Source organism: Psammomys obesus, unplaced genomic scaffold (assembly GCF_907164565.1).
Source record: "Psammomys obesus unplaced genomic scaffold, mPsaObe1.curated_primary_1811, whole genome shotgun sequence".
NCBI classification, from domain to species: domain Eukaryota; kingdom Metazoa; phylum Chordata; class Mammalia; order Rodentia; family Muridae; genus Psammomys; species Psammomys obesus.
In genome coordinates this window covers 15,821,982-15,834,097 of record NW_026596064.1, presented here as the reverse complement: position 1 = coordinate 15,834,097, position 12,116 = coordinate 15,821,982, and the positions used below count along the sequence as shown (strand labels likewise).

At 34.3% G+C, this 12,116-nt stretch overlaps 1 protein-coding gene across 1 annotated transcript in view; it reads left to right on the top strand.

Moving 5' to 3' along the window:
• Positions 1-12,116, top strand: part of Stxbp5l (syntaxin binding protein 5L) — a 278,666-nt gene that overhangs the window by 102,387 nt on the left and 164,163 nt on the right. The window contains exon 6 of the mRNA XM_055625237.1: positions 9,001-9,135. Coding sequence (XP_055481212.1) covers positions 9,001-9,135 — 135 coding nt within the window. The remainder of the gene's footprint in view (positions 1-9,000; positions 9,136-12,116) is intronic.

Here is a 12,116-nt window from a genome sequence, read left to right as displayed (position 1 = left end):
GTGTGTGCAGGTCCCTACAGAAGCTAGAGTGCATTAGATTCCCTGGCACTGCATTTAAGGTGGTGAATTTTGCTTTGCCTCATAGTTACATCTTTTCCCCTATTCCTGAGAAATCATTTTGCTGAATGCTGCATTCTTGTTTTAGGTACTTGGATTTCATCCTGATTCATTCTATTTTCCATAACTTTTGATGAGAATTTGCTATCATTGGCTCTGCCCCTACCCTTGTATAGTTACAGTGTGGTGTTTCTCTTTCTGTTTTCAAAATCTTTCTTTTTCCTCATCTCCTTCTCCCCCTTTCCTTTTCTTTTCCATCCTTTCTCTTCACTCTTAATTTTCTTCCCAACATTTTCCTTCCTTTTTCTTTCTGCCTTCTATTACTTTCTCTTCTTTAACTGTTTCCTCTTTTTCCTATGTTTTTCTTTTGCCCTCTCATGTTTTCTTTGTCCCTCTCTTCGTCAATATTCAAACTCTCAGATATTCAGATGTTAGACTAAGATCTCCCTTGGTCTTATTTCATTGAATTTATTATGTTTTATGTAGTCCAGTTTCTTGCATCATTTGATTTATATCTTTTTCCAAATTAGGTGAGTTTTTATATATTATTTTTGACTGTTCATTTTAGATCCATTATTTTTATTCTTATCCATTTGTGCTCTAAGTGAGGTTTTCCTATTTCTTAGTATGATGAATGATTTTTTAAAAATTTTTTTATTATCTGGAAAGACTTGGGGAAGATGAATATAATCAAAATATATTTAAATTTAAAAACGATTTTAAGTAATAAAAATACTTAAAAAATTCTTTTCTTTAGTCTTCTCTCATATATTACATCTTGACCATAGTTTTCCCTCTCTCCTTTCCTATCCAATCTTTCTTCTCTTCTCCCATTCACTCCTACTCTGTTTCTGTTCAGAAAAAGGCAGGCTTCCCATAGGTATCAATCAAATATGGCATATCGTGAACTGGGCACCCTCCCCCCTTTTATTAGGGCTGGACAGGGGAACCTAGTAGGAGGAAAAGGGTCCCAAAAGCAGGCAAAAGAGTCAGAGACAGCACCTACTCACTGTCAGGAGTCCCACAAGAAGACCAAGTTACATAACTGTAACATATATACAGAGGGCCTAGGTCAGATCCATGCAGGCTCCCTGATTGTTGGTTCAGTCTCTGTGAGCTCCCATGAGCCCAGGTTAGTCGATTCTATGGGTTTTCTTGTGTTGTTCTTGGGATAGATGTAACAATACTCAATAAAATACTTGTAAACCAAGTCCCAAGAACATATCAAAAAGATAATCCACCATGACTAAGTAGGCTTCATCCTAGAGATGTAAGTGTAGTTCAACATACAAAATTTTGTCAATGTAATCCACCATAAAAACAAACTGAAAGAAAAAAAAACCCACATGATCCTTTCATTCAATGGTTAAAAAGCCTTTGATGGATGATTTTTTTAATGAAAATCTAGACACATTAGAAAATGTGTTATAGAATTGTTCTTAAGTCTTAAGTAAGCTTGTGTGGAGTGGGTTTTTATGTTTGTCAGGCTGATATCTGAGATATGGAGAGGTACTTTGTCTTCTACTGTGTTCTGGAGGTTAAAGCTTTGCCTTGTGCCTCCATCTTTAGACCCCTTACAACTTCACTTCTTCCCTTCACATACCATCGCTGACCTGCTTTTCTCACCCACAAAGTGAGATAGTCAAGACATTTACGTGGTTACAAATCATTTCTTCTATTTTTAGAGCAGAAACATTAACATAAGTCTTGTGTACTATTTCTGCCAAAAACGTCTTCAAGCTTTCCCTGATAGAGCTGAAGGAAGCCAACTTGTTCGTTAGTAAAAGGTTGACCGTCTTTAAAAGGGAGGTATAAAAATTGTCTGGAGAGCTGTCTAAGTAGAAATGCTATTCCTGTCTTGTTTGTTTGTACTAATAGACTGGTGTAAACAGTTTAGTTTTCTTTAACAGGTATACAATTAGTATCCAAGATGCTAAGACATTTTGTTTCTCTCCTCCTCCACTTTTTTCTACCCCTCTCTCTTCTCTCTCTTCCTGAAAAACCATGGAATCTTTGTATCTGAAAAGCGGGAAGAATCTAAAAGTCTTCCACTAACACCTCTTTTTATAAGATCATACGTAAAAACTATTTTTATCAGTTACTTTTTTCATGACCATGACAAAACATCTGACATAAAGCAGCTTATGAAAGGAAGGGCTTGTTTTGACTTAGGATTTGAAGGCATGGTCCATCAGAGTGGGAAAGACAAGCATTAGGTGCACGGGGGAGCTGGTCATTTGTCAGGAGACAGCCAGTCGTTGGCCGTTCGCAGCCAGGAGACAGATATAAATGCTTAGCTTGCTTTCACCTCTCCTTTCTGCTCAGTCTGGGCTGCCAGCCCTTGGGATGATGCCACCTATCTTCAGGGTAGCTCTTCCTTCCCTAGCTAAGCCTCTCTGGAAATGCTATCATAGACACATCCAGAGGCCTGTCTCCTAGGTGACTTTAAATCCAGGTAAGCAAACTGTGAAGATGACAGATAGCTCATTTTAGAAGAACCAGTCCTTTCAAAGTTTATTAATGCTAGCCTAAAATTTGAGTGTGTTTTGTCAATTTCTTATATACTAATCCCACTTGTAGTTCATGTAGCTATAGAAGATACCCAGTCTCTCTTCCAAAATAAGATTATTCAAAGTACCAGTTAATAATGGTCCTTACTTTGATATTACTACTAATCCTACCATATTTGCATGGTATGCTTTCAAATATTTTATTAAACCAGGTACCATTGCCTAGATATAAACTCTAGTTGATCAAATATTTTAAAACTTATATAAATTTATTAATAAATGGAAACCTCATAATACATCTATGAGATAAGTGAATATATGATAATTAGCATTGTATAATTTTGTAGTAATTGATCATAGGGTGGAATTATTGACTTTTATTGAAGTCAAGGGCAAGCAAAGCTCTCATTCTTTCTCTTTTGGTTTGAGCCATTGTTAAACCAACTTTCCATGACTGTATACTATATTAGTTGATGCTTTTTAGAACCAAAATTCAGAATCTTATAGTATCTGTTATATAAATTTTCATTCCATGGTACCAACATGTATATTTATGTCAGCTGTGTGATTAAATGCCTTGATATCCTTTCACAGTAGACAAGAAAATGATCATTTGAAACGTTCTCCCTTCTGATCACTACTTTTACTTAATACAATGTGATAAAGTGACAATTTTTAAATTTGAGTAAGAAAGTATAGAGAATATAATCCTCAGTGTGATATAAAATGCTTTCTTTACAACTGACCCGAGTTAGTCAAGTGAAAAACTACCAGCCATTAAGTGATTAATTATTTTAAAAACAGATAAAAATCAACTAACAGAACTTGTTGTGAGGATGCATTCTATAACTCAGACTTCAAGAAGCTAGGCAGGAAGACTGCTGTGTGTTCGAGGCCAACCTTGGTTGGATATGTTATGAATCCCTGTCTCAAAAGCCCTGAAGGAGAAAAAATTCAAGTAATAGTCTTTAAAACGTTATGATTTAAAATGCAATGAGGAAATAAGTTTAGGAATTTAGGACAGAAAGTGTGTCTGATTTGATTTTATTCGTATATATGAATTAAAATAATACAACTAGCCAGGTGCGGAGGTACATGCTATAATCCCAGCATTCAGGGAGGCCAGAGGCAGGCAGATCTCTGTGAGTTCAAGGCCAGCTTGGTCTACAAAGTGAGTCCAGGACAGCTAAGGCTACACAGAGAAACCCTGTTTTGAAAAAAAAAAAAAAAAACAAAACAAAACCAAAACCAAACAACCAAACAAAAACAAAACAAAAATAAAGGGATAATGGAGCAGGCAGATCTCTGTGAGTTCAAGGCCAGCCTGGTCTATAAAGTGAGTTCTAGGATAGCCAAGGTTACAAAGAGAAAACCTGCCTCAAAAAAGGTCAAATTCTCCCTATGAATGAATCTATCTATCTATCTATCTATCTATCTATCTATCTATCTATCTATCTATCTATCTGTCTGTCTGTCTGTCTGTCTGTCTGTCTGTCTGTCTGTCTATCTATCTATCTATCTATCTATCTATCTGTCTATCTGTCTATCTGTCTATCTGTCTATCTGTCTATCTGTCTATCTGTCTATCTGTCTATCTGTCTATCTGTCTATCTGTCTATCTATCTATCTGTCTATCTATCTGTCTATCTATCTATCTATCTATCTATCTGTCTATCTATCTGTCTATCTATCTATCTGTCTATCCATCTATCCATCCTGAGAGAGCATATAGCATAGCAGACTGGCCTCAAGCCCATGGAGAGCCACCTGCCTGTGGCTCTCAAATGCTGGCATTGAAGGTCTGCAGCACTATGGTTGGCCCCAGTGAGTCTCCTCTAGGCAGCATCAATGCTTTAGTACTATTTTACTTGAAAGCTTTTTTTTTTTTTGTCTTATGAGTTATGACAATATTTTCGTAAACTAAGGTCATTTGCGTGATCTTGGGTTGTGAATGGTCCACAGTAACTTTTTACTTCAAATGCTTTAATTTTTATATTACATTAACACTAACATTCTAGATTATGTAAAGAGATGATTTTATCCAACAATGCTGCTATAGAGGCTCAGTTCACAACATTTACGATTATGTTAGAACCAAATGGTTTTATCTTGTTATGGATTAATAACATATCAGAACTGTACTGTTCACATGTTAGACATTTTGTAACGCACATTACCTCATGGAACAAAGGAGTGAAGATTGATTTGGGCTCATGATTTCAGTCTACGACCACCTGGCTGTTTCTGTACCATGGTGAGGCAGAGCATCAGGACATAAGAGTATAGAAGAATGAAATTACCCATCTCATAGAAGCCAGGAAACACAGAGTATAAGCCTGAGATGCCAGGTTTTTTTTTCTCTTTCCCTCTTTTATCCAGATCTCCAGCTATAGAATAGTGTTATTCATATCCAGGGCAGGTACTTCCGCTGTAGTTAATAATTTCTTTAAATCAGAATGGCTAAGATAAAAAACTCAAGTAACAACACATGCTGGAGAGGTTGTGGAGAAAGGGGTACCCTCTTCCATTGCTGGTAAGAATGTAAACTTGTACAACCACCCTGGAAATCAATCTGGTGCTTTCTCAGACAATTAGGAATAGTGCTTCCTCAAGACCCAGCTATACCACTCATAGGCATATATCCAAACTTTGCTCAAGTACACAATAAGGACATTTGCTCACCATGTTTGTAGCAGCTTTATTTGTAATAGCCAGAACCTGGAAACAACCCAGATATCCATCAAGAGAGGAATGGATATAGAAATTGTGGTACTTTTACACAATGGAATACTATTCAACAGTTAAAAACAAGGAAATCATGGATCTAGAAAAGATCATTCTGAGTGAGGTATCACAGGAGCAGAAAGACACACACAGTAAATACTCATAAGTGGGTACTAGACCTATAAGATAGGATAAACATAATGAAATCTATACACCTAAAGAAGATAAACAAGAAAGAGGACCATGGGTAAGATGTTCGGTCCTTACCTAGAAAGACAAATGGTATGGACACTGGAGGTTGGAGAAAACAAGTAACAGGACAGGAGCCTACCACAGAGGGACTCTGAAAGACTCTACCTAGGAGTGTATCAAAGCAGATGCTGAGACTAATAAACAAACCTTTGGCAGAGTACAGGGAATCATATGAAAGAAGAGGGAGTTAGACCTAGAGAAGACAGGAGCTCCACAAGGACCAAATATATGAGGGCACAGGGGTCTTCTATGAGACTTTCTCCAACAAAGGACCATACATGGATATAACCTAAAACCCCTGCTCGGATATAGCCCATGGTAGCTCAGTATCCAAGTGGGTTCCCTAGTATGGGGGACAAGGATTATTTCTGACATGAACTCAGTGACTGGCTCATTGATCTTCGCCCCCCACCCCACCCCGAGGGAGGAGCAGCCTTGCTAGGCCACAGATAAGGACACTCCAGCCAGTCCTGAAGATACATGATATGCTAGGGTCAGATGGAAGGGGAGGAGGACCTCCCTTATCAGTAGACTTGGAAGAGGGCAGGGAGGAGATGAGGGAGAGAGGATGGGATTGGGAGGGAAAGAAGGAGGGACCTACGGCTGGTATACAGGTGAATGACCTGTGATTAAAATAAAATAAAAAAATAATTTCTTTAAATCTATGCACAAGATACATAACATCAGGGCCAGAGATATAGCCCAGTAGTAGAGCACGTAGCTAAAATGTGTTTAATACTCAATACTATTTTTTTGAATCTAACAATCACAAAAACTAAAAAAAATTAATCGATGTCAAATCATTGTAACATAAGATATGGTGTACTGTGGAAAAAAGTAGTTTTGATAGATAAAGGTGGTGAAAAAATACAAAGAATAAACACACCAAACTTAAAGGAACTTGGCACCAAACCCATATTGCCATTTTATTAAAAATCCAAATATTATATAAATTACAGGATTGCCAAATTGAGTCCTAAGTGAGGGTCAGGAAAAATTAAAGTATGCCTGTTTACCTTGGAGTTCTACCTCCTGCCTCAGGCTTCACCACTGAGCCTGGCAGTTCTCAGAATTTACTTGTTAACTGCTGAGATCACTGTATCATATTGAGGTTTCCTCACGTCCTGTTTGAAGCTCTTAGATTATGTTTTCTCCATCTCTCTGATTCAGAAAGGGTCGATTTTATATCTGCTTTAAAATGAGTTCCTATTTCTATTGAAGGTCAAATAAAAAATTGATCATCTGTTGCCTAGAAACATGACCATCAAGTTATTTACTGTGCAATATTAGTAAATATCCCTTGGAGACAGCTATTCTAGACTTCATGTTTTAATCAATGATTTTCAATATCACATAGGTTACTCATTAATTAGAAAAATCAATTAACTTTGCAGTTGATTATGTCATAGCAAGTTTCTAGTGTTTTTAATATCATATGCCTGGTACTTTTCACAGGTAGATAACATTTGATCCAGAGAGGGGGATATGGAAACATTCAGTATGGCAGGCTGAGACTGTGCACCGGACACATTTTGTCTTCACTGTTGACTCTTGGGTGCCATTGCAGTCATAAGTGTCAGTCTTATGCATGTTATAAGATAGAATTGTGTGAATTTACCATTCATTTTTTTTAAAGTGTAGCTATTTGCCTAATATTAAAATTTTCTTCAGTTTTTTTGGTAGTTTAGTAGATAATCTTCCAAGTAAACTCTAGGATAACATTTTATGCGGTCACATGTTCTGGCAAGATATTATTTGTGAATTTATTATCCTTTTAAGAGTCTAGAGGAGGCTACTAAGATGGCTCAGCAGTTAAGAGCACTGGGTGCTCTTCCAGAGGACCTGAGTCCAATTCCCAGCAACCACATCAGGCGGCTCATGACCACCTATAAAGGGATCTGATGCCCTCTCTTGGAGTGCAGGTGTACATACAGAAAGAGCATTCATAAATGTTTTAAAAAAGTGTCTAGAAAAGCACAATGAATGCAAATTAGAGAGACCATTTACAATGTTCATAGATGAGTTGTTACATTTCCTATTACATATATAGTAGTCCTGATGGCCCTAGATACTGAATGGGTCTCAGAGCTAGCCAGAAAGCCCATTATGAAGATGAAGCTAGAACAATTAAACTAAAGAAAGTCTAACACTTGTACATTGAAATGGGAGGTAGAAAAAAAAAAAGACAGCAAGTAGCCTGAAGTATGCAACACACACACACACACACACACACACACACACACACACACAAACACTAAGGGAAGAATAAAGTGATTTCTCTGAACTTAACATTTTTCCTCCTAATACTTAAATGCCAAGCATCTGAACAAAGTAAATGATTTATACTCTCGTGTAGAGATAGCTACTACTCTATGAACTCTGAAATTTATGTTCATTAAGTACCCAATTTATCTTTGAAGTGACTTTTATTTAAATAAATAAACAGTGGAGCTCAGTAGGAACATAAGAATTTTGTAACTGAATAGGAATAGTTTGTATCAGTTTTTTCACTTACTTGTATTAGCTATTAGATTTGGCAATTACAAAGCAAGCAGTTTCTGTCTTATGTATGCATCTATAGAGATAGAATTAAACATTTATAGATCAGAGGTTTATAGTTTATATTGTATTTTGTACATAATATGTAAAGCATTTAGAATTATTTCCATCATATTAGACAGTTTAAATGACCTTGTAGAATGGTTCCATTTTCAAAGTACATACCTAGTCACAGTTTTAGAAGTATTAATTATGAGAACATTTCTTTGTCATTTTGACTATAATGTGCCTATTGTAGTTTATCAAATATATTTGAAAGCAAAGTTCAATTTTCTGCTCCTGTAAAAATCATCTTAGTTTTTTTCTATATAAGACAGGAATACATACACGTTTTCAGGATGACAAATAGTGCAGCTGATCTCTTAGCAATGGTGGTTACCAGAAGCAGAGCCAGGGAAGAAAGAAGGGTGTGGGGAAGGCTGGGGAAGGTTGGTTAACTAGTACTACGATGTCAGATATGAGAAGGAAGCTCTGAAATACAGTCCCACAGTATGACCATAAGTGACAATAATGTACCACCATTTACTAATGCTGGAAAAAAAGATTTCATAAGACTTCATAATCTGATTGAAATATTTTCAGGGTGCATATGTATCAAACACATTGTTCCCATTATTATCCACAACTTTCATGTTTTTGTCTATTGGTCAAGAAATATAAAACACAAATTCATGCCGATAATAGATACTTATTTAATAATGATTGTCACTATTCATTTTAATGATATATTGTTATTTTTGTCCTATGTCCTCTTATTAATAAGGAAATGCTACCTCAGTACATAGGTTTTTCTATTATTTATACAACTATAACTGTATGTTAGTGTGATGTGTGTAAGGAAATTGTACTGATCAGATGTAAAATTCAGATATTTTAATTGTAATTTTCTTTCTTTCAGAATTACTTACTGTCATCTACCTTTCCAGAGTAAATGGCTCTATGTTGGAACAGAAAGAGGAAATACACATATTGTAAATATTGAATCTTTCATTCTTTCTGGATATGTCATCATGTGGAACAAGGCAATTGAACTGTAAGTTTGAACTTGGCTGTCACTTTATTTGACTAAAATATTGCATATATTATATAAGCTATGGGATTATAATTAGTTGATAAATCTATTGCTAATATGTAATTTAAATGAAATTGAACTAAATAAAACCATAGATAACTTAAAAAAATAGATATGATTGTATTAATATGTTATTTTTATACATTATAAATAAAGTGAATAATAAAAGGGTACATATATCAGCCATGAATAAACATTAAAGTTTATTCATGTAAAAATGTCGTGATATTATAATTAACATTACATAGCCATAGTGAGAATGAATTGTTTTATATGAAAATAATCATAATCAGCAGGCATTCTTATTAATGGTAAGAGTTTATCTTTTGCCTTGCTGTAATATTGTTCTGAGTTCAAAGAGAAGCAGTTACTCAAGATCCTTCATGTTCTGATACTACGGCTTGAACTTTCTTGTTTTATTTCATTATTTTATGGTATCTGAGTTTTGCCTGCATGTGTCTGGGCACCGTTGTGTACTTGCCAGAAGAGGGCATCAGATCCCCTGGAACTGTAGTTAGAGGTGGTTGTGAGCTACCCTGTCAGGGATAGGGATCGAACCCAGATCCTCTGGAAGAGCAGACTCATTTTCCTATGAGTTCTGTTATTCTCTGAAGTTCTAAAGAAAAGATTATTTTGAAATGAATCTTAAATCTGTTCTGATAACAAGTTATTTATTTAATCTCAATGATTTTAATTTAAAGTAGATTTTCCAAAGTGTGTCTCAGAGAATTTAATAAAATTCTCCACTGTAATTCCACTGTAATCAATAAAAATTTAATTAAACTCCCAGTCTCCCAAATGATCTTTTGATTGCTCTCTACTACTTATGATATGTTAGAAATAAATGCTATCTCAGAATTTTGTCACTTTTGTGACAATGATGTTTTGCTAGTGACACTTTCTGGGATTTTGGAAGTTAATGTTAGAGAAACAGACAGAAAATAACCAGCATGCTAATAGTCATTATCTTCAAGTAGCAAAACAGCATAAAACATTTCCCCTTAATTTTAATATATTATAATATAAAACAAATATCTTTTATACTCTAAACTTTCATTATAAATTACAAATTAAATGTTGAATTATTGTCTGAACTAGAACACTTTTACTATATAGTAAGGCTTTAAATGAAAGAGTCTAACATGGTCTAACCTGTATTTCCAAAATACATTTCTTTAATATGATTCCATGATTAAAAAATGGAGTACATTAATAATTTTGGAAACAATTGAATATTTATTTGCATTAACATATAGATTTACTATGTAGATTTGCAAAGGTATAATACTTCACATTGTTTAATTCAGAGTTTCTAAAACTATAAGTATAGATAGTTCTTTCTATGAAACATTGTTTTCACTAATTTATCATGCAGTACACTTTAATAATTGTTGGTCTGATAAAAACCAACAGATAGATAGCAGTTTTGATTTGTTGACTATTTTAGTTACTAAAAAATAATTAAGGACATTATTCTTTATAAGAAGCATTTACTTTTCCAGAATACCATAATTACATGTAAGTGTATATTACATATGAATAGAACTAAAAAGAGTTCTATGAACTTTTCTTTGTAGCTTGTATATATTTTCTTTAAAATATACGCTATAATACAAATAGTAATTCTGATTTTCAAATAGAACAACCTCAGTATATACTGTTGAATGTGATCTTTTACCATTAAATTAGGATATATATATATATTTATATAATAATATATTTAGTAAGGCCAATTGTACTATGTCCATTTTTAGATGAGAAAATACATTTATGAATGGGATGCATGAATCCATTCATGAAATTTACCAACATCTGTATTTCTTTGAGTCACTTTTAGGAGTCATTATAAGAGAAGCCTAGAATTACTTACTTATCAGTTTTAAAATAATTTCTAAGATTTAAATAGCCTGTATTGTTTTGTAAAGGATCGTCATAGATTTTATTTCTTTTTTAAAAATAAAGTAGAACTGTGCCAACTCAGTCACCCTTTCTATATGAAGTTCATTTGTCTTTGTGTCCTCTGCAACAATTGGATCATGGAAAGGGCTGTGTCAATGAGAAACAATTCTGTGGTCATGTCAGACCATATCATGTTTAACTAAGATACAATCATATTCAGTAATGTTAAATTAGGTTTATTTTTTAAGAGACTCATTAGTTTAATATTTTAAAAATCTGAAAATATAAAGGTCTGTTAGAAATCCCATCACTGGAAACAAAACCAAGGTCTTCGTTTAGAGGAGGCCTCTCCCCACCCCTGCCAAAGTCTCATGTTTCCTTTTAAAATTAGGTTTATAAAGAAACCAGGCCAGATAATCAGAGTAGAATAAATTTAAGGTCGGATTGACATGGTCCTTTTAACTTTTAATTGTGCTGTTGTACACATAATTACTTATTAGTCATTACACTGGAAAAATCAGATAAAATATATATAATGAAAAACTAGGTTTCTCCAAGGTTGCCAGTTTTCTGTAGGATAGCTATTACTAGTTAATCAGTAAAGAATTTCTTTTTAAATCCAGGGTGACATTGTACTTTGCTTTAGGGACAAAAATCATAGGAAATTTCATGTCAAAGGAAATCCTATATTAGGTAAGCACTTTAAAATTTCGTTGAAATAGGTTTGGTACACAAGCCTGTGGCTGTATCATTTCTCTGTAATAATAAAAGCTATTAAAATACTAAGGACTCTTATTTTACAAAAATGTAATTAAAAGTGCCGTTTTTGAATATAGAACTTAATTTTCATGCCTGATTTAAAAACAACAACAACCCCATTTTACTAGATTTAATAGGAAGAAGAAAAGTAATTAAAAAAGGAAGCTAAAATTTAAGTGAATTGGAGGCTTAGCCCTACCCCCTGGAAGTGTATTCCATCTTAATCTTAATTTTTTATTTTTATTGTTATTAAAATTTATTCACTTTGTATTCTGGCTGTAGCC